This window comes from Tauraco erythrolophus, chromosome 5 (genome assembly GCF_009769465.1).
Source record: "Tauraco erythrolophus isolate bTauEry1 chromosome 5, bTauEry1.pri, whole genome shotgun sequence".
NCBI classification, from domain to species: domain Eukaryota; kingdom Metazoa; phylum Chordata; class Aves; order Musophagiformes; family Musophagidae; genus Tauraco; species Tauraco erythrolophus.
Window position 1 is genome coordinate 52,644,837 of NC_141469.1, and position 24,221 is coordinate 52,669,057.

Sequence of the window (24,221 nt, forward strand, 5' to 3'; positions counted from 1 at the left end):
GCTCAAAGGAACCTTTAAGCCTACATCATCATCCAGGGAGACATTTTCATGAGAAGAAATTGCATCATTACAGAATGATATCACATATGTTTCGTGGAAGTATTTTAGCCAAATTGCTGTATGCAGCATGAGGAGTAGCACTTTAAATTATGCAGAAAACAGAATGAAACCTGCCATATCCTCCTGTTTCGAGAATCAAAAGGGCTTGTCAGCAAAAGTCAGTACGGAATACACTGTTTCCCACCAAACAGAAAACAATGGTTCAGTGTCATGGTTAGAATAGCACAAACACAAGGGACACGTTAGACTGAGTAGACGTGCAGCAGCAAGATGGGGTTTTTTAGGTCTCTTAAGCCATCGGTTTTGCTCAGTTTCATGTTTAAAACCAGAATCTCTAAAGTAACTGTTTACCCTTAATGTAAGTGTTTAAAATGTTTTATACAGAGATGGGACAATGCTGCTCTCAAATGCCTGGGGAAAAAAACCCAACACATCATGCTTTTGAAGTCAAATCTCTGTAAGGTGTTTGAAGAAAGAATTGGGGACATAATTATTTTTGCTCTGCTAGCACCATGAATTAGTGCTTCTTAAGTTAAATTTACACTTATTTCTGAGTTTCTAAGCCTGCAGTATGTATTTGTAACTACAAGAACTAAACTGCCTACATTCCATCTTTATGATTATTTCTTGGGAGAAGGAGCCAGGCAGAAATACAGAGAAGGTGGACTAAATCAGGATTAAAGAACGACAGATACTGGTATTCTGAAAAGCATAGCAAAATTAGGTGCTACTGTGCATGACATAAGGATGCAATTTTCCAATACAATACATTTATAGCACATAGCTTTCATTAAGGATGGTCTTAATCTAGAGCTTCAAAGCAGAGTTTTTTTCCAACCATAAAGGTATCTAGTGTAATAATGGAAACTGTATTATGTACAGTACTTGGTGGAAACATTTCTAAAGTGTACATGTTCGACAGTGACATTTCATGTTAAATTAACAAAAATTTGCACTAAATACCAATGAAGTGAAGTGTTACTTTGCTTTAGCTTTGTTGCTACCATTTCTGATAAAGTGTTGGAAATCTGTAAAAATAAAACCAAAACATTACTACTGAGTTTAAAGCAGCAAAAATGTTTTAAGAACCGAACAAACCACTATGTTGTATATTGTCTCAATTTTTTGTAACTTATACACACAAAATACCATTTCTTCTGACAAGGTTATATACGATTAACCTCTATGTTCATATAGTAATGTACAAAAACTATAAGATGTATAATTGTGGGGTATTTGTTGTGTACTTTTTTAATTTTTCAAATGTTTTAAAGTGCAATTGTTTATTATACTAATGTCATTTTAATTCTTATTAAACTATAACCCAGTCAAAATTACCTAATCAGTAATGTATGTAGTCTTTGTCTCCTTTTGCTAACCATGTAGTTCAGGTTTGCATTAAAAATAGAATTTTTTACAGTGCTACAAGTGTCTTACCTCTGCATTGCTGCTAACAATAAAATGGAGGAACCAGACGTGATGAAGCAGAATAGGCAGTCAACTTCTACTTCACTTTTGAATTCAAGATGTTAGAATACAAAGTAGATGGCTCATCAGAGAGTTCTTTTAGAAGACTCATAATCAGGAAGATGCTCTCAGTTAAGTGTACTTTTGTCACTGCAAATACTGGATTTGCGTTACTAAGACCACTGGTAATTCCTTTTAAGGCATTAAAGACAACCAAAACTAATTTACAGAACCCTTTATTAACAGTTCTCTGTAAAGACACTATATATAGAGACCGTTCATTCAAATCTCTTAAAAACGACTTGACGAGGTTGATTTGAGCAGTGCAGACTTCATCTTGGAACTCATACTGTACCTGTCACTGAAATGTAATAAATATACATATGTAAGTATATTCTCCACTTCAGAATACAAGAAGTAACTCCTACTGACTTCAAAGGAGGTTAAGTATATGCTTGCCTGCAGTGAAGCCAAGGAGGGCCTAGGCTCACAAAAGATGGAACTATTCAGTTTATACAAACTATAGTAAACAGGTCACTACTACCAGGTATATGCAATGCAGGCTACATCTTCAGAAATCAAGTTAAAAGTTAGATTCAAAAAAGGACTTTGCTTACCTTGCCACAGCACCAAAACCTTGTCAGAGTAGCCAAACACCAGTCTGACGCATGTAAGAGCCAGGCACAGCCTAAGAAGGAACTTCAGCGCACAGGCTAGGCTGGACTCATAGACAGGAATATATTCCTCCCGCAGGGATACAAGCATGTTATTCTAAGCTGCAAATTACAGTTTCTCCCAATCCTGCAAACGTTTGCAGCTCAACTACTGACTTTCTTTTTCTTACTACACAGGTCAAAGCACAACATTCAAATCCAAACTATTTGAAACACATTCTTTCATGAATCAGAGCTAGGAAATGAGGGAGGGACAATGAAACTTCTGGCTGGGTTCTGAGCAGCCATCCTCCTTCAATCAGTACAGCAAGTCAACAAACATCACTTTAACTACTCTGGGCACTACCTGGTGCAAAATGCTACTTGACAAGTCTGCAAAGAGCATCTCTTGCCTACAGTAAAATAGGCAGAGAGGTAGAAAGCACCTCTTAATTCTTAATTTACAAATGTAAACAATGAAAAGGATGCAGCCTAACATCTTAGCTGTTCTTTTTTTCCTGTTACATATAAATCTAGGCAATAAACATAATCATTTCTACAGCCAACAACAAGCTTTGTTCCCCATACTACAGGGGAAGAGAAAATCTCTCCTGGAAGCTTTTCTACTCCTTCTGCTGTTCCACTCTTGGCATTCAGGATCCACACTTTGCCATCTGTAGATACCACTGCCAAAAGAATTTTGTTCTTTAAGTCATTGCTTTGGAAAATGAATGGTGTTCCGTATACACTTGAAGTAGCTTCAAATTTCCACAGTAAATTACCCTCCATGTTACAACAGTAGATAAAGCAGTCATGGGAGCCAAAAAATATTTCTTCCTTAGTTAAACTTGAGATGCACGGAGATGAAAACACCGGTCCATTAGTGGAAAACTGCCAAGCCTACAGAAAGAACATAACCACCCATTATCTAAGGTTGTTCACATTATCAGTTTTGCAGCAACTGTAATTTTTCAATAGACTAGTTGTTGACAGAAGAGCATTTTATTTCAAGAGCATACTAGATTTCAGTGAGGGCTAGTAAATACTTGTCAAATTACAAGTTAAATTTTACACACAAAGTAAGTGCTAAAAGACTCATAAAATAGATGTGCAAGAGTTACAACCTTCTGTGAGGCCCACATAAAGATAGCCAGCTTAGGAAAGGAATATTCTTAGTCTGTCGCACCACAATTAGCAACGAACTTTGAGAATTCTGTTAACACGCCACTCTTTGCCAAAAAGGCAAATATTCCTTTTGTAACATAGATTTCCTCTGCTTATGCTATTGAGGTGCAGATCCTTCCTCAAGAAGAGTATCAGTTCTGCAACACTGCTGCAAGCAGACAGAGAGCAGGGCATGGGCTGGATTTTATAATCAGAAAAGGCTTAAGAATTGCCATGTACACTGCATCCCAGGCAAAAAACCAGAAAGAGCACCAGTTGTTTTAACACCAGATAAAAATCACATCCATCTCTGAAGAACTAAAAAAATATTCTCATTTAATTCAATGTGAAGGCTAACACATATTTTGCCAGAATTATGATTTGACGTACCTCTGCTGTGCTGTCAATATTTTTTGATAAATGCATAAACATTCTCAGAAACTTTTACTTCTAAATAGCCACCATCTTACAGAAGGGATGGCTTTAAACATGGTTGAAAAACTCTAGAACCAAAACTGTGTCATTTCATTTTCTAGCACTACTGACCATTCGCATTGGGTGTAAGCTTTGAACTAGAAATTCTGTTATTGCATCAAAAAACTCGAGAACTTGTGGTTTTCCCATGAACAGCATGGACTACCTTAGGCAAACAGTTGTTTTACCTTCTCCTCTCTCTAACAATAAATAGTTCTATTTGGTTCACAAAAAGGTGTATGTTAATCATTAACCCTCAGAAAATAGTATTAGTAAAGCATCTTATTCAGGGTTTTGTGATGAACAACACCACTTTACCTTTTCTCCAGAATGAGTGTAACAATACAAGTTTCCATCCACACACCCGACACAAACGTAGTTCTCATTGCAGTGAGGAGAGGAGAAGAGTGGTTTTCCCAGGAAGCTTTTCCAAATCTTATTCCCCATCACCTGTAAATGGCAGCATGAAATATCTGCTACTTAACTCAACTATAAGAAGCTGCATAAAACAGCTCCTCCTCCACAGCAAGCAGGCTTCTCCCATCCGGAACGCATACCAGACGCAAAACTACTCTTCGAATGTTATTCCAAGAAAATGTTTTACTGTTTTCCCTGGGATACTCAACACCCCTGTTCCACACTTCTCTTCCTCTCCTAGGCAAAATAATAATGATAACAGTGTAGTAGTAGCTGTTTTAATAAATGAAAGATTCACTTTTTATTCCATTCCCAGCTCCTCAGTATATGATGAGGACTAATGAAGGAGAGCATATCTTGAAAGCAAGTCGTATTATGTCATACACTGTAAATACTGTAGGAAATGCTGCAACCTACAATCTATGACTATCACAATAAGCTCCTTTACGTAGCCTGTACATTCCTATTTTTATAAATAATCACTTGGAGTTACAGCTGGTTTTCTCAACTACCTGTTACTCAGGATTATGGAAAAAAACCCCCCCACAACTCTGGTTTTTCTTAATCACAGCCCCCTAGAGCTGCAAAACCATACACTGGTCTTCTAACAGTAGGTCGAGTATTACTGAGGGAACTTGTAGTGGGTGGGAGGTAAAGATGGCTAGGACTGATGCTCTTGGTTGTGTGAGTACAGAAACATGAACAGCTGCTCCAAGTGACTGTTCCTTTTATCAGGGAAAACCAGCTGTTAAGCCAACAATGTCTCAGAACACCGTGAAATTGCTCCACATCTATCAAGAATGCAACTTCCCCAGTGCAAAGAACAGAACAGCAGTCCAAGATTATGGGGACAGCTCTTTAAATGACTACTGGGAGGGAAACAGTACCGAGGAAATAAGGGGCTTCTTTCTCTAGTCTGTTCTGATTTCGGTAACTTCTGTATATATTTTTTTCTAATCCTACTGTTGGGGGGGGGGGTGGAATCTACGGACATGCTCTCACTCACTAGTTTAACTGATAAGGTAGCATATGGGAATGAGAAGACACTGATTCCAACTTTGGACTACAGTCAGTATGTAAATTCAACCAAGTCACTTCAGTTCTCTTTATCACCAGATAGCTTTCTGAAATGCAGGACTTATTATGGTAACCTTGTGTATAATAATAAGGCCCTCAAGTGAAAAATATCATATGGTAACATATGATCATCTAGTTCCTTTCATCAGAAAAGCAATCTTAACTTGAGAAATCCATTTCGGTTTCATTTAAATTTGAGATTGGGATCAAAGAGAAGTAAGCAAAGGTACATACTGGGTTCACAGCCAATAATAGTCCTCCCAGTGTGGCAGCATAAAGATGATGTGGAAAAGAACTTAGACAAGGAGATGAAAACACAGCTCCACCTTCACAATGTAACTTCCATATGCATGCCTTTTTCTGTAAGCACAATAAAAAAGATAAATTTTTTTTCAATTGGAGTTAAAGCTTATCATGTTTACAAAGACCTTCAAATGTCAAAGCTTATCAAACACGGCATTTACCCAGCAAATACTAGTTAAGAAGTGAAGATATAATCTACATGCTATTATAGGAGCACACATGCCATTGGCTACTTTCTCTTCTAGCAAATAAAAGGAATTCAGCCAACGAAGAGGCAGTATCTGCCCCTTGTATTTTCCATCTCCCTTCATCTACTCTTTTAGTAGGTAAGATTCTCTCTCCACCACTAAGCCATAGTTTCATTTCTAGCTGGGCACCCGATTCTGAAACACCCACAGAGAATTTAATAACTAAGAAACTTAAGATTTGGTTTCAACCAGGACTAGTAACACAAGGACCACAGCTGAGAACACCACTAAAACTATTTACTACGACATAATCCTGACCCCACTTCAAGCAGGCCTATTTCAAAAGTTTAACTGTGGACTCCTGAAGTGGAGCTTCATCTGGTGCACTACAAATAGGGTCCAAGTTGGATGTTTATTCTTCTATACATAACAGTCAGTGTTCTTACATAAATATCCAAAGCATACACATGCTGGTCATGTGATCCTACGTAGACTAGTCCACTGGAAGGGTCTACAACTGCAGAGCTTTTCACAGTATCTTCTGTGACAAAAGTCCAGTGTATTTCTCCATCACTGCTTTGAAGCACATACACTAAGCCATCATAACAACCTGTGTGAAATAAAACACAACAGGTAAAAAAAAGAATAATGCATATTTGTATTTATGGTATGATTTATGTTGCTAGGTGCATCACTGCTGGAAAGAAACAAGACAAGTCATGAGATACAGTTTCAAAACATCTTCCAAAGCTCCCCATAGTTTAGGTCAAAGTCTTTGCTGATAGTTCATACATTCAAAGTTGATTGTTCTGTGTGTTCTTTCATGTTACATTTAGAATATACTTATTTCACTGCCTTTCTATCAAATTTTACAGTAATACAAGTATTACAAGACACGGAGAGTTGCTGAAAAAGGAGAATAAGAATGTTATTTTAATTACCTTTAATTTTCCTTTCTGAAAACAAAGATGATAAAAGAATAAAGTCTGTATGTTTTCCAATGAAAACTGAACTGTTTAGTTCTAGAAACTCCTTCAGTTTTAATGAAGCATTCCATTTTGTTACCAGAGTAAATAGCAATCAAAATACTTGCAAAAAGACGGTAATATTAGTTTTGCATAAAAAATCTGGACATCTGTGCTAACCAATGATATATATGTATTAGCTAACAAGATAACACTAAGATGAATAATGGCAACTCTGTTGACGAGTTTGACAAAACCAAAAAACCACCCAAACATGTTCTTTACATTTCCAAAAAGAGTCAAATGAGATAATTAAACTCTGTGAAAAATAATCTGAGGCACCATGTACTAACTTCTACCTCTATCAATTTTTAAAGACATTGTAAGACTGTATCACCTTTCCATACTTTTCAAAAAAACAGTTTAAAGTCCACACCTTAATCAACCACTGAAAAGAAACTGTACCCATTGACTATTCCTTAATAAGGTCTTAGTAATAAATTGGCCTTATGAATAAATAAATTAATAAACTCAAGTTAGATAAGCTCCATCACTGGTTATCATGAAACTTGAACTACTTCTTTCTTCTGTTTCTATTTTACAATAATTTAGTTCTGAAGCAGATATGGAACTTTATGGATTAGATGGAGGGCATTCAGAGGTAAGAAAAAAGATTATCTATCACATATCACCGTGATTTCATCGCGTGTTTCACAGAAAAAAAAATAAAATGAAGGCTAAAACAAAAAACATACCAACAACAATGAAATTTCCACACTTAGATATGCAAGCAGAGGATTCAATACGATCTCCAAGCTGCTTCTCCCATTTAATTTCTCCCAAATCTAGATCAATTGCCTGCATCGCATGAGAGTGAGAGCCAACGTACACAGACGCAGACACTTCTTCTTTAGATGGTATTATAATGAGTGGTGATGCATCGACACATTTTCTTGTATTTGACTTCCATCTTACGTGTAATGCCAACTCTGCTGTTACATGACTGCATTCTGCATGGATCTGCTGTATAGAGCAACAGTCGGTTTTATTTGCCTTGTTTGTAACTGTTAAAACTCTGTTCTTCGTTTCATACCCTTGTGCATGGCTTTTCATTACACTTGGAGTCACTACATGCAGAAAGGATGGTTGTTGCAGCAGTTCCACTCCCACCGGTACTGTATTACTGGGTTGCATAAAAGACTTCGTGAAATTCATAGAAAAAAAATGATTTCCTCTGCTTAGTGCAATAAATGAAATTAACCCTGAAGCAACCTCGAGACCTCTTTCAGATTTCAGTTTAATATATTTTCCACGGAAGACCTCTCCACTGTTCCCACTTAATTTTCTTTTCACAACAGTGTCATAATTCATTAATTGGTCTTCGTTTGGAAACAGAATTTTAAGAATATGTCTATAGACCTCCTCAATCGAGCGGCTGAGAATAACTTCAAGGAGTCCAGGCACAGCTTTGCCGACTAGCAGCTCAATTTCATCATAAAATCGTAGAGCCTTTAAGGAGTCTCCACCACTGTACAGAAATACCGCATCTTTAGAAATTCTGGTGGAATCACCTAGGAGACCCAGAACAGACTAGAGAAAAGAAAAAGGAAAGAGGTAATGGTCCATGGGTGTTACACCACGCCACACACTTAAAAACTCAAGTTGGGGAAAATCCACCTGAATACCCAGAAGTCCCCCTAAAAACCAACAACTGAGGACATTCTCTACTCTGCAAAAAAATCACACGGAACATGTCAGTGCCAACAGAGGTAGTGATGGAACAAGAGCTGGGGACAAACCGGGAAATAGGGAGACACTAGTTCTGTATTACAAAATGTGTTGCTCAATTCCAATTATGCAGTCTAGGAAATTAAAGCAAACTGTACTGTATTTTTGTTGGCTGTTTTCAATCTCAATACCGTTTATTAATGACAAGTATGCAGATAAAATATTTGGATTTGGCATCATTACTACAACAAAAAACAATTACTATGTCTCCTTCCACTGTAGTCCCTGCTTGTTAAGTTTGGGTGCAAAGTCCAAATCCTCTGGTTCTGGAAGCCACTTTCTGCTGTCCGTAATGGGTCTAAGGCACAACTCATCCCTTTGGGTTACGATGTCTATAGCCACCAATGTGGTAAGTATCAGCATGGACAAACGGTGTTACTAATTTCACTACGTTTATTTGTTCAAGTCTTAGCCACAGCAAATCCCACTTTCAGGTGAAACTTGGAAGTCTATCTTTGAAAAAAGAAAAAGAAATACCATATGGCATTGCATTTCAGTACCTTGAAAAGCAAGGCTTTAGCAAAGAAATTTAGAAACAATACAGACAGTCCAAGAGACAATTACGCAACTGTGCCATCTATTTAAAAAAAGACTCTTCAACTCATAATTATATTTAGAAATAAGAAACTCTACTAACACAGTAGCTATTTTGTACAAAGTTTTCCAGTTCCTTGTTTCCCTTAGGGATATCTTCTTCGGCTTGTGTAGCAGTATCCAAAAAGCTACTGACAGGTTACGTCCTTCCTATGCTAATTGCTTATACCTCATAGCCTGCAGTTTTATCTGATAGAGAAACATAAATGACTCCCTCTTGGCCACTGCAAAGCGTCTATATTTAAGTATTAACTGAACAGAAAGAGCTGTACTGCTTAAATCTATAGGCAGCTAGAATGTTCTGGCTGCATTAGTCATACTTCTTAAAACTGTTTAATTCCTGACACATGTATAATGATCCACTTGCAAAGATAAAAAGGCAGCTCAAAATACTACCTTCCATAAATACTGCAATCTTTCCCACAATTCCTCCGCGTCACTCAGCTTACTGTCACGCCTTCTGGAGTTTAGATGGTTCTGGTAAATCTTGTTCAGTTCAGATATATCAACTTTGCCTTTGTAGAAAATAAAGTACGATTTTTTTCATTGCTCTTTTAGCATTTATACTTCGAAAACTTGCTCTGCACAAATAGTCCCTTTATTCTTGCACACACTTCCTTATTCATACTCAACTGCACCTGTTTTTTTTTTTCACCCAGTCAATCAACTATTTGGAACCCAATAATATTTTTGAAAATTTACCCTAGCCTCCCACATATTACCCCCTTCAAGGCCTGATCTTTCCCCAGCTGAAGACAGAGTTCGTTGCAGATTGCAACAGGAACAACTGAGAAAAGAAATGTGCAGTGTTAATACTAAATTGATTTTATCACTACACTCAAATGAAACATTATCAATAAAATACAATATGTGGTCATGATTTTCTACTAGAAGTTAGTTATCAAATCTACATATTTAAACAGCATGAATCACATACCAGATTTTGGTCAATATAAAAATATAATTTAAAAAAGGAATAGAGACCATTAAAATAAGTGGCAGAGGTACTCAATAGTTTCATTTACCATGTGATGTTAAAGGCAAAGCTTTAATCAGTACAAGCTCATCAGGGACTGCATGAGCTGGTAGATGTTTCTGGAGTTCTTTAAGTGTTTCTCTCTCTTCTAAACCATCTTTGGGTACAACAAACAGGATAAGTTTTTCCTGCTGATACCAGGTCACTGCACAAGCTTCTACCTGACAAAGATCTTCAGCAGCCTGTAATTAAAAAATATTAGTCTTGCTTTCAAATACAGTTCATCAATAGAGTAAAAGGAACAAAATCCACAACTTTAAAAAGTACACATTTAAAATTTGTATTTGTCTTGCATTCCTACATAACATCCTACTAAACACCTTCTCTTGAAGCTGCAGCTTGTACTTCCTCACATAAAAATTAACTCAGAGATGTATGTATTATTTGCCTAAATGCCATGAATGAGATACAGTCCACGGTCTGACATTCAATCTTGTAGAAAAATCATTAAACAATCATTGCAGTGCAATAGTCAGTATTTTTCAGGTGTTTATACGGTTCTCAATTCTGCTGAAAGAAATCACAAAACAGATTTCCAAGAACTCAGAATCAAACTCCTCCCTAAATTATGTGACTAGATTTCTTTTAGAACCCTAAAAGTCATCTGAAAAATACATCCGTTTCTGACAATGATGATGCGTTCCGTATCCTTGCTCTTTTATACTGGCATACTCTGCCCACTAGATATTACATTACCTGCTGCAAACATTCAATATTAAAACGTTTGCCGTGACGTTTAATCTGATTGTCTTTCCGACCCAAGAAGAACAACTTTGCATTCTGCACTCTTACAAAATCCCCTGTTTCTCTCACTGTACCCAGGGGTACAGCTATTTCATCATCAAGAAAGCAGATTCGTTCTTCACCACCTACAGAAGAAAAGAGCGTGGTCATACATACTAAATGGCTAACTGTAATTGAAAATTATAAAGAGTATTTTATCAAATTCTCTTAAACTCTAACAAGCATTACAAGAAGTACTAAAAGATTATTATCAGTTTCTAAACTTCTGCAATGTACAAATTAGGCTATGCAGTTAATTCAGCTAATTACTTCAGAAATTACTTCAACTGAGAATGTCAAAATGCAAACAGGAAAAACAGTCAATATAATAAAAGCACAGTCTGCAGATAAAACGATGGTAATTTCCTGTTCATCATTCCAACAACCTAAAATACTATTAGAAGGTCCTCAGCCCAATGGGAACTTAAAATGCTACATTACTCTGCATAACAAAGGCAGACAACAATTAAAATAATCAACATATTATTAAAATTCAATCAATTAAGAAAAGTATTTTAGAAGAATAAGAAATACCAAATAACCTATAAATAATTGTCCCTCGCCTTCAAGAACTGCAGAACCGTTGGTATCTCTGACCTCAACTTTTGTTCCAAGGAGTGGTGATCCCAAAGGTATAGGGAAATCAGTTCTAAATACATTAATGAGAGAAAGAGTAAAAATTTCTCCCTTCTGAACACAAAACACCCATTCCAGAAATAAGTTAGAACACAGCCTTTTAAAGGATTGCCATTAGAGCAAAAGTAGATGCCTGGGGCTTCTCTCTACAAATGTTTCTCCTTTAATTTCAAACAAATTGAGACGTTTTTAAAAACCTCATCAATGTGCATGGGTTTCATTATCATATACCAAAAAACACAGAATGATAGAAAACAAGGCCTGAATGGACCCTGAAATATCCTGAAAATACCCTGAGAGTTTCAGTCAGGTTTAAGTTCCTCAGGTTGAAACTCCTATCAAGCTCAACCAATTTAAACTCATGTAACTGTTTTCTAATTCTTTCTTTCCCTGTCCTGCCTAGTTTGAGCTTTAATTCTACATCATTACTGATGTTGTGGCAACAAGTACAGTTGACTCTTTCACAAAAGACTAAAATAAAAGAAACTGTCATTTCAATGTCATGTATCTATTATAGACATCTTCTATTGAGCTGCAGACTCCTTTCTTTCCCTTCACTCTCTAGCCTCTTCAAGCACTTGCAAAACTTCATTTATTGAATATATTTCTGGGTTGGAGTAGAGAATAATAGTTTTTCTTCAGCAAAGCAAAATTTAAAAAGCAAAGTATCTTTAAATAACTTTGGTAATACATGAAGTTAGGCATAGGTTCCTGTTCAATTTCTATCATGAGGTATTATATTTTAACCTAACAGTTCTTGTTCAACTCCTGTTATTTAGGCTGTTGAAACTTCTCCTCTTCTCTGATCAGTCAATGAATACTTAATCTCAAGTTGACCAAAAAGTAGTCAAATTTTGTAAAACGTGTATTTCTGCCAAGTGAGAACCTTCTTCTTTTCCTTCCTCTGGTCAGCTTCAAAATATAATTACTTGACAAATAGGTATGAGAAAGCATCTCAGGTATTCAATGTGTCTGCCCCAAACCATGGAGAAGTCTCAACACAAAGACAAAACCCAAAAAGAGTAGAATTTAACATCATCAAACAAAACCCCAAGATTCCTACATATACCATAGAACAGCAAAAATAAAAGACAAACACCACCTCATTTGGACATTATTATTAAGAGACTTGGGATCAGACATCTAATTTTGTTAACCTTACCTAAACAAGAGGGGTGCAGACCACTAAGGCACTAATTTTATGCTGATTTTTTTTCATTTTCTAGTGTCCTCTAGAAACTCTGCCAGTTTTCATCATTCAGGTAGCAGAAATAAAAGCCCACTGACCTCCAATTCTCCTACTAACACTAAGAAACAAAGAAGACATAAAATGGTCTGTCCTGGTTTTGTTGTATTTGGGGCTGCTTACTACAAAGGAACTCTAATTCCCTTTGCAATGAGGCTTAGAGGGAACAGGCTCTGAGGTGAAGAGTGGGAGACAACACTCAGAGGTTATCAAAACTTCCATCATTCTAACTGCAGGTCAGTTAGAACTGAAGTACACCACGCTACCTCTGGAGCACAGAACCTTTTGAGTAGAAAAAACAGTTTTGCTGAGGAGAAGGTCATGTTTGAACTCAGAGAAACTAGAATAAATGAGTTTTGCATGATAATTTAATAACACTTTATGACCATCCACCCTTCTCAGTTCTTCAAGAGTTTAAGTACCAGGTTAAGATATTGCGTCATTTGTCCAAAACATCCCATTTCATAGGACACACCTAACTCAAGTCACATGTATAATCATCATGCCAGGGAATAATTACACATTTCAGAGAGCAAATGAAACACTGAGCTAACTGGAAGTACCTTTCATGACCTTGACACTCCTGTAACTCTCTTTATAAAATACAACAAACAAAAAAAAATCCAGTAACTGAGTGAAAATGGCAGAGTGCTAAAGGATCAAAAGAAAACACTTCTGGAAGTCCAAATAAAATTACTGTGAGACTCTGGCTGAGTCACTTGTGACAAATTTCTGTCATCCATACTAGTCAAGTAATATTGTTGGGATCATTTGCTGAATAGTATATTATCTAATCGTAGAAAAAAAACCCAGTACTTAACCTCTCCTTAATTGATTATTTGTGGAGTTTTAAAAACCGTAGGCAAAAGCATGGTAGCAGTAACAAACACACGTATACATACTGATTACTTTGAAAGCAATCGTTGAGCATTTTTGCTTAAAAAAAGTAAATCTCAGAAGTAACATTCTGAACTTTATAGAGCTAAGTTATGAGTATCTTTGTTCTGAGACTACAATTCAGTTACAGAGTTCCATTTCTTTACTCTCAGGCAGCTGTGTTAACATGCAAGATCTCACTGGGAAAGCCTCATCATGTGAAGAGTATGGCTAACTGATGTTACTAGCAAATTGGGTAGGAGCCATTTGCCTGCACGAGTGCAACACTGATTCAATATTGCTGCATATTCAGAGACAGCGCACCCTGGACTAGGCTAGGCCAGGTTCAGCGTGTGGGATCACAGGCTGGAATGAGGACGAGGTCTAGATACAGAGATGACTAAACCAGAGACCATTGTGACACATTATGTGAAACTTAATAGGTCTACAAATACACTGAATTTCAGACTGCAGTTCTGTTGTTCAAGAATCACTCAACAACTTTTACTTGAGGAGTTCATACTAGAGGAAGAGAGAATTGATTATTCTATTTCTACATAAAACCCAAATGTAACTTCTACCAGCATAAACACTTATGAGGACTCAATAGCCCTGGAAACAGGAGACCAAGGTTCTATTTCTAGAGATTTTCATCATTCACTTGCCAAGTCATAAAAACAGTGAATTTCCTACCTAAAATCCGCACTAAAAACCTCTTCAGGAATCTTGTAGCAAGTGGCCCAGCTTGACACTTCAGTAATACCATACAGATTAAAAATACTTGTTTTGTTCTGCTTGTGCTTCCAACTTTTCAAGAGATTCAGTACAGGAAATGCTTCACCACCAAGAGCTAAGACACGAAGTGAAGTATTTGCAGACAACACTGTTGATTTAATAATGTGAGCTCCAAATCTTCTGAGAAGTGTTGGTGTTGCCTGAATGATACGTGTTAAAAAAAATAATAAAAAGATGTGTTATATTTTTTCAGTATATATGTACAAGTCCTTCCTGCTTTATCATATCCATTGCATAGCTAGATTGTGGATGTACTCAACAATCATCTACATATAGTAAATGGCATCAACTATCAGATAGCAGTATAGATCACACTGGTGTTTTGAGAGATTTTGTTTCTTACATGAAGTCTTTAATGGGTACTATCAGCACCAATCTAAGTTCTTCCGCAGAGTTTCTTTTTTACTTAGATGCATCATGGGTTCCCCGTTGTGTCTTAGCTATTACCTAAAGTGTTTGCACAATAGTTCTTATATTAATTACTTTGAAACAGAAAGCAGCAAACACAATATTCTCTTGATGTTACTATTTGAGATTTTTCCCTTCATTCCAGCATGTTACAGCTAAAACATAACCTATACATCTGATTAACCTGCATACAGAACGTTTAAAGTCCTTTCCGTAACACTAAGAATTCCTAGGATGCCGGATTCTGAGTTGTTCCTGACTTGTGTAAATGTAACATTTACAAAGATTAGTTTTTCTGAAAGCTTTCACACCACATTCTAAAATGAGCGAGGGAAAAAGAAAAGAAACAAAAAAAGAAAAAAAAATCAACTTCCCTAAATACAACTACTGCTATAAAACTATTGGTAATGTAGAGCCCTTTCACTGAAGGGAAAAACAGCAAATCATTTACACTTCACTCTCATTCTTGCCTAGTTTTTCAAGTAAGAGGACTGGAAAATTGATGGAATTACTTCTTTCAGGTTATTTTCTTCTAGTAATAGATGAAGACCATAATTTTTCAACTTTTCAAGTGATCATTTTAACTTTAGTGAGTCATAGTGAAGGAAAAAGGGGAAAAAAATTACTCTTCCTCTCCCTCATAATCACTTTTCAGATTTCTCAAGTATGCTCAAGCAAGTCAAGATGGGAAGGGAATTTCTTGCTATAATTTAAGAAACGTCATAAAATTATTCATCATCAGTTAAGCTATAAAGAGAACATTTATGTCATTAAGTCAGCTGAGAAGCTCTTCCTTCACTGATAAAGACTGATCAAAAAAAATCACAAAATCAAGAAAGACATCTCAAACACCTTAATTCACCAAATTTTGCCTTTCTCTAGTAACACTTAACATGCTAAAAAATATACATGTCTTAAAGTCTTAAAAAACACTTCAAAATCTTGCTAATAGAGATTAACGTCTCTGAATTTTTTTTCTAAATGCAAGCGAGCTAAACTGATCGAGAAACTTCTATATAATAGGAAAATCTACACCATCGAGATGTATAGCAATCGTAATAAATAAAAATAGGAGCAGAGACTAAAGTTACAACATATTTGTAACTAGTGGATTTTTTTCTGCTATGGAATCTTCAGCTAACTACTCACTAATCTTAAATTCATACCCTACAACCTTAACTACCACTGTTCCTCCAAAAGAAAAGGAGGAATTCTATGTACTCAGCATTTCTACGAGTGCAAACATTCCGGAATGACAACATTAATGACAAAGCAATTGTCACAATTAATAGACTAATTAGACTATACTCATTTTGTTCAAAGTCGGTTACAAGTCGGATCCATTTCTAGCAACTCTTCCCTCCACACCCTGATGTAAGTTTCTATACTCAATTAGTAGTTTTATGATATACCTCGTTACACTACAAAGCAAGGGCTAGGCTTATTCAGCCATGCAGGATGCTCATAACTTCAAGCAGATTTTCCTTAAATGAACTTTAAAACTACTAAAATTGATATCATATGGGAGATGATTTATTCCAAGACACAAGGTGTATATGAAGCCTCATATAAACAGGTGGCCTGAAAACAGTAAGTGTTGCTGTGGAATCAATTATTCTCTTGCTCTCATTATTGTAAAAACAACAAACATTTTATCACCCTATAAATGTCACTGGTTTAGTTGTTGTATTTTTAGCACCGAGACTACCACTAAACCAAGTTGTTTATGAGGAAAGGCTCTAAGATCAAGCCCATTAAAATGTGCTAAAATGTCTATAACAGGTTACTCCATTACCAGATTCTTTGGAACTAACTGCTTAATTAACAGAATAATTTAATTAATTCTTAATAATTAACAGTTTCTTAAGATGAATGTTGGCTTTATCTTTAGTTCATTGTTTTCTGTCACAAAACGTTTGAGGCTTCAATCAAATGGTAATTTTCTGAACAGCTAACACTCTACAGCAAAAAGGACAGCATGTGAGCTACGGCAAGAACCCTCCTGCTCCACTATCATTAGTGTCTAGACGGATGAAAAAGCAGCAGACATTAGCAAAGATGAGAGGCAAGACATGGAAGACACTTATCTTGGGCGCTGCCTACCTGCAACACTGTCACTTGGTGATGGTGAAACAGAGTAGCCGACAGTTCCACAGGCATCATTTTAATAGTGTTTGGTACGACAAGGATAGAGGCTCCGCTTGTCAGAGCCATGAACAACTCAACCACTGATGGGTCAAATGTTAGAGGAGAAGCCAGGAACAGCAGATCATCCTGTGTGATTTCAAATATGGATCTAAAATAAGAAAGCTAGTAATTACAAATCTGATGCATGTTGTTAAAAAAAAAAATTCCAAACTGAAAGAGCAGCATGAAAGAAATGTGTTTTGGCAGAGCAAAGGTCTTAAGGGCTACTCTGAATATACAGGCGTCTGCAGGCCAGACAATTTCAGCAAGAGCTCCTGCATGAAGACTGTAACTATTGATTAAACTAATGAGGTCCTTTACAAAGATAACCACCACACTACACACCAATACAGTATGCTGAAGGGCATATTTCAACTAATGGATGCTCATAAAAAAAAAAAAAAAGAAAAAGAAAAAAAGGTGGTATTTTCCTTAACAGATTTTTTTAGAAAGAACAAAATGAAACGGGAAGAAACCCGGGTAGCCCAAAAAGGAATGAGAACTTTAAAAGTACAGAATACCCTAAACATAACTGTGAAGGAATACTTAACCTAGTTATCTATTTAAGCCACAAACCAGAATACAATACTTACAGCAAGCATATTATTTGAAGTACACCCCTCAAAAACTCAGGTAAAGCACAATTTAAACACTAAAAATAACATTTAGAGAAACAAAATTTTATATGACGCTATTTAGAAACAATAGAAACAAACACAAAGAAACCTGAAAGGCAGGGAAGGAGGAAGTGAAGCAGTGTTAGCAAAAACCCAATCTGCACTCCTCTGAAGTATTAAAGAGTCTCTAAACACCAAATTTGTAAAGGCATTTCAAAGGAAAACTGGAAATCACACTTACTTAAGATGCTGAATATTTGGCACTATACATTTATGAGGCACTCTGACTATTTTGGGGATCCCTGTAGTTCCTGATGTATGCAAGACGTATGCTAAAGAGTTTTTCTGGCCAAGGTCCATGTATCCTCCTTCTGATGTTTCCAGTTCAGTTTGATTTGGGCAAATGGTATATCCTGGCTGTGAGTTACCCATAGCTTTGAAGGGTTCATATTTACTTTTCACATCATCTACTTGTGAATTTAAATCAACGTTGCTCGAGCTCATTTGGAAGAGAGTTAAACCAATATTTTCTATTGTGGAAGAACTGTGGTAAAACCAATCAACATGGGACATCTGGAATTTCTGTCAAAGAAAATAAACAATTTAATCAGCAGAACTCAGGATGCACTGTTATTGTTATACTGTATGCAATGAAATATGAAACTGTGTTTCACACAAATAACCTATGATTTTTCACCTCTCTACTTTGGGGGACACACATCAGTTTTAAGCTTATGTAGTTTTATATATTAAATATGAGTGAACATAGACCTTATTAATGAGAAACAAACAATTCTCTGAGCAAAAAATGAAAAGAAAGGGAAAAAAATATACAAAATAATTCTGCAGAAGACAAAGAACTCTGAATTACAACTACATGGTCCAATCTTCGCTATTCCCTTTGCAACGAGTGAGAGTATAAGATTTGGGGCGAGTTGGACAAACAGAAACCAAAGAATTGATTTACAACTCTCAACCTTGCCATACAGAGAGACAAGCCTGGAAAAGCCTTCCAACGCAAGTGCCCAACAAGCTTGCCTGGAGAACACTGTAATAGGAAAGTATGGAACTTTTTTGAAGAGAACGAGAAGCGCTTTGTACTTCTAATTTTAAAATGTTCTTTTTTGAATGAGAAAGGCAACCTCTTGACAGGAAGAAACAAAACAACCTCATCCAAGCTTATTAAAACAGAATACAATCTGAACAGCTATGCATTTCTAAATTCCCCTTTCATCCTTCCTGCAAAAGCCTCAACACTTACATTTATTTTGTCATTCTCAACAAGAATATACTGAAGATTGCTTTTTTTCATGAAGTAAGTGGATAACATCGGTGGTGCATCTGGATCAATAGGAGAATAGGCAGCTGGAACTTCAAGGATTCTAACAAGAAAAAAAAGTTTTAAACTTATTTTTTAAAAAAATAAGAAAATACTCTTGAATTTCACTAACATTTCTTTTATATTTTTATAGTTCCCAAAGCTAGGAAATGTAGTCAGAACATGACTTTTAAAGATTTTGTTGGCAATAAAGTAGGAAGAAAATTGTAATCAGAATTGCCTTTTGGTATTTAACAGCAAGGAAAAAGATTAAAGCGAGATGAAAACTTACAACATTATTTTGGCCAAGCAGGTTGGTGATGACAAGGGTATCACTGCCATCAACAGCACTGCATTTTAAAAGTTTCTGCTATTGACTAGGAACAGAAATACAAGCTTTTCATTTATACATGTGCAACATACTAAAAAACGCACCAAAAGTCTGCACACTGAAAACACTTTCTGTTCTCACTAGTGTAAAGAATCCAGCATGAGAGAAGCTGAGCATGTACTGGAGTTTTTTCCGTATTAAACAGAGGAACACGAAGTACCATTGTGCCCTCCCTCACCGCGCTTTATAGTGTATTGCTTCCTCAACAGTTGTTCACTCCAATCTCCCCCTCTAGTGGCTCCAATTGATAAATACAAGCTCTTGAATTTATTAATGCCACGAAAAGCCAATATGATTTAAGTAGCAACTGAAATATGAACGGTTCCTATAAACCTTCACATTTCTTCTATAGCTGGGTTCTCAAGTACAATCAGTTACATTTCCTCTTGTGCAAGTGATATATAGTAACGACGAGATCCAGAACGAAGGCTTGGAAGCGGCAGCATTCCGTGCACTCAAATACCCACCGGTATCATTAAGCACCTAAGCCCGCCCTGCATCATACAGAGCAGTTAACTACTCAGCAACGACAGCTGTAAGGATCCAAACGCCCTGGCAGTTCCCAGTCACACAGCAGAAGAAAACTGTTTTGCTGCTCGGTTCATTGGGATGTATGATAAACCAGGTTGGAAGGGATCTCAGAACGCCTCATCCAACCTCCTGCTCAAGCACGGCCTGCCATGACACCAGACCAAGACTTTCCAGGTCTTGAAAACCTCCAAGGATGGTGCCTGCACATCATCTCTGTGCAACCTGCTCCACTGCTGGACTGGGGGAAAAGTGTTTCCTGATCAGTGAGAAAGTTCCCCAGCGCTTCTGGAAGGTTTATGATTACAGCGCTTGCTCATACAGTTCACTGAAATCTTTATAGTCAACTGCGATACCTTCTTGCACTATCAAGTATTTCAGGTGCAGTGTGACAATAGGAAAATACTGGCACAGATCATACCCCTAAGGAGCACAACTGCTGCTGTACACATCAGCTGAAGAAAACAAGCTTGCGATGCTGGAACTCTATATTACATCATAAATGCAATGGACATAAAGATACATATATAAAGGATATGAACACTAGAATTTATCAGCAGAAGTAGGATATTTTAAATTGCTGAATTAACTTGAGTGTTGAGATCACAAACATTTCCATTTTCTGGCCATTAAATAATCAATGTCACTGTAGTGCTGCATTGCTCATTACTTTTTTCTACAGTATTTGTAATGGACAGTATACTCAATTAGCTTAAAGCATGAAATTTATTTTCAATGCATCTTTTTTTTGCCAGCAAGACAAGAATACATTAAAAAGCTTGCATACTCACTTCATTCTGCTAGATCATCTCCATTTTTAAACACACACAACAAAGATACCACTCATTAATTTTTTATGTTTCTATAAATATGCTTGATCATATGCTTTTTAAAAATGGATATAGTTACATACACTTTAGATCAATTAATTTAAGATTCAAAAACACTTCAGCAGTGGCTTTTTGAAAGATTATAATACTGCATTCCTTATTCTTAAAAAATGCAAGACTCCAGTGCCTCTTGACTGCATTATTATGGTATCAATGCATTTTTGTTGTTATTAAAAACACAAACAAACTGAAAATTTGCTTTAATAGAGAGGATCCTTAAAAAAACCAACACAGAACGCAAGCATTACCCCAAGATCCAAGACGGTAAGTTTATTCCTGGATAGCAGTAAAGGCCTATTTCACATTTTCCTTGATGAACACAGTGCTTTTGAAGGAAAGCTGTTAATTCCTTGGCAAGGTTAACTACCGTTGCATACGTGTAGAAAGTTGGAGGTTTGTCATTGCATTCATCAAACCAAACTGCTTTTCTGTCAGAGTACAGGCTAGCTGCCTGATTCACCATTTCCTGAAGAGTCATCTCAGCTGCATATCTTCAGTCCTCCTGAAAGATTAACAAACCAGACTGCATTGTCACCTCCTAATTTTTAATATTTTAGTCAAATTATATACACAGACAAAACACTACCAAGTGAGAAAAAAGATACTTGGCAGAAAACACACAGCTTCACCACATCTTATACTGCAAAAGCGTAAAGCTTAACACTTTTATCGTTTACCACGTGTTTCACCCTAAGGCCCAGGATACACTAACTCACTAAGATTTCATCGCACAGAGGTAGTTTGTTTCTCACCATTACACCTTTATTTTTAAAGCCGGGTACAACTGAATTGATAACTTTACTAACGCAATTAGTAACTTCCTCTTTAATAGAATTGTGAAATACGAATTTTGCCTTTGCAAGCAGAAAACCTAATGCGCCGATTGCCAAGGCTTTTAGGGCGCTGCCCGCGTCGGTGCACGCCTCTGCCCAGCGGGGCCCTCCCGTCACGCCCGTACCGGCTGAGCGAGCCGCACACCGGGAGGCTCCGGGCTAAGGCCCCCTCTCGCCTCCGCCGCGGTCCCGAGCGAGGACAGGCGGCTCCTCCACACCCGCCCCACGATCAAAACCCCCCATTTCCACACACGGCCTGGCCGCTCCCAGGGCCGGTGGCTACGCCATGCGCACCGCGTGGCCTCTCCGGGACAGACGCCACCAGCGCAGCGCAGCGCAGCGCGGCCCGGCAGACCGCGGCCACCCGCTCCAACGGCCGGGGCTCGGCGCAACGGCCGGGCCGCGCCGCGCAGGTCCCCACCTGAAGCACCGCCGAGCGACACCGCCCGCCGCCCTCCTGCTCTCCGTTGCCGCCTAGCAACGGAAGGTCGACGCCTCTGATTGGCGGGACAGGGTTAGTCCTGCCCGACTCTGCAGTAACGCAACACTCTCATTGGCCAACGGCCGTCGCGCTATTTGGGCATTCTCAAGCTGCGCCCGGTCCGCCAGAGGCGCGGCGCCATTTTTCCCTGAGGGTGGGAGGAGCAGCGAGTGCGCCAGAGCCTTCCCAGCCTTCCCTAGCTCCCTGACAACTCTTCTTCGGCCATAAGAAAGAGGATCAGCAAACGCAGGAGCCGGGGCGAAGGGCAAGGCTCCGCCTTCTCCATTCGCGGTTCATTCGTCGCTGTCCTCGCGTGCTCCCTCCCCCAGGAGGTGGTACGGGCCTTGCCGCCGGTGACGTCGCTCTTGGGCCAGCGCAAGTACGTCATTTCCGGGGGGACGGCGTAGGGGAGCGGTGGCTGCGGGGCGGGCGATAGGGCTTCTGTTGCGGGCCGAGCTGCGGAGCGGGGCCCGCCGGGGCGCGCGTCCCCCCGGGCCGGGCTCTAGAGGCGCCAGCGGGGGGGGAGCCGGCGCTGGGAGGCGGCGCCGGTAACGCGGGACCGTCCGCGTGCGGGAGGGGGCGGTTCAATGTGAGACGCGAACTGATTCGCTCCAGGCGAGTGATTCCAGGCGCCTTTGTATTAAAGAAGCCTCCGATGCCGTGCGTAGCGGCGCGGGCAGCGAAGGCAGCGACAGCGACAAGACCAGTTCGTAACCATGTTTAATATTACGCATGGGAGAAGTTAGGCAACAGCTTTCTACTGGTCCGTAACGTTTTGTAAATCATCATTTGGCACGGTCGCACATTGGTAACACAGCAGAAACAGTTACACGGTAAAACATTAAAATAATACAAACAGCGACACCTAAAACCAGAGGCGTTTTCTTCCTCAACATACTCACTGTGTGTGTGTGTGTGTGTCTGTGTGTCCGCTGTATGTGATAAAAAAAGGCCTGGTAACCTGCAGCATAAATTCAGCTGTCGGATAATAAAATGACACTTGGAAAGTATCTCACTTTTAACTTAAGGTTTTGAAAAATATGATCCAAGGATTAGACATGTAGTGTATCTAAAAATTACCATGTGTACAATAGCAGACCTTGTCATTTCATATGCATAACATGGAGGAGAAAAAAGGCTTTAGGACTCACTTTATTGAAATCAAAATTACGCCACCTAATCCTAAAATCACATTTAACCAATTATTACCAGACTTGAAAAATACCAGTTTTGTTGAAAACATGTTAAAAGCATATTTGCACAAGTTTCATTTACAGTGTGTCCTATAGACAATTTCAAATAAATCAACAGACTTCTGCTTGTAACCTTGTTAAACTGTGCACCTAAGTTGCCTACCTCAAGTAGAAAGCGCTCCTCACATGCATCTGTAACCTAAGAGCTCGACTTCTCCCTTTGTTTGAAAATGATTATTTTTTTGAAGGCAGGAAAGGCAAAGGTGAAAAAACGTCAGACAGTTTTTGTTTTCTTACACTCTTCCCTGGTTAATCTGGAAGAGGGAGTGGTCAGAGTGACGCTACTCAGTTCTTTTTTTTTTGGCTCAGTTTACTGTCCAGGTGAACTGTTACAGTTCTATTACAAAACAAACTTGTTAATTAGACAGAGAGATCTACATGCATCTCCGGGCTTGGGCGAAGAACACACAGTAAGAGCCTGATTCTAATGAAAATCTAGATTCTCCCATAAACTTGACTGCAAGTAGGTTCTGGTTCCACAGAGAACCTGCACAAGGCTCAGTTTTGACTTCAATAAATGTATTTACATGCTTTCTTGAATTGGAACTGTTTTGTGATTGTCTGTCAGGTACAATTGCTACAAATCCCACACAAGAAAGCCCCTTTTGAATTTAATAACCAGTGTGGTAATTCTCAACTGTGTGGAAGATGATGGGGAAGGGAAAAGCTCTTAAACTTTTTTTTTTTAACAGTTCACAATTATAAGGCCAAAATACACAATATTAAATAGAAAATTAAAATTAAGTTGCTGGTGTTCAGTGAAAAAACTGAGGTATACAAAATATTTTTACAA

General features: G+C 38.1%; 1 protein-coding gene across 4 annotated transcripts; it reads right to left on the minus strand.

Moving 5' to 3' along the window:
• Positions 1-1,747: 1,747 nt before the first annotated feature.
• On the minus strand, positions 1,748-22,165 carry AASDH (aminoadipate-semialdehyde dehydrogenase). Of its 4 annotated transcripts, XR_015222171.1 has the most exons (16): positions 22,116-22,165; positions 21,110-21,363; positions 18,996-19,116; positions 17,976-18,316; positions 17,034-17,226; positions 14,421-14,662; positions 11,512-11,618; positions 10,883-11,055; positions 10,176-10,368; positions 9,547-9,665; positions 7,524-8,358; positions 6,250-6,413; positions 5,547-5,672; positions 4,137-4,268; positions 2,145-3,080; positions 1,748-1,888 (listed from the first exon to the last, which is right to left on the minus strand). XR_015222171.1 is itself a non-coding variant. In XM_086612246.1 (15 exons), the coding sequence occupies exons 2-15, from the start codon at positions 21,337-21,339 to the stop codon at positions 2,673-2,675; spliced, it is 3,384 nt and encodes a 1,127-aa protein (XP_086468372.1). In that variant the 5' UTR covers positions 21,340-21,363; positions 22,116-22,165; the 3' UTR covers positions 1,748-2,672. The 4 variants fall into 4 exon arrangements, 3 of the variants coding, with proteins under 3 accessions (XP_086468372.1, XP_086468373.1, XP_086468374.1); XM_086612246.1 differs by having other exon boundaries at positions 1,748-3,080; XM_086612247.1 differs by lacking the exon at positions 22,116-22,165 and adding an exon at positions 21,820-21,842 and having other exon boundaries at positions 1,748-3,080.
• Positions 22,166-24,221: the final 2,056 nt, after the last annotated feature.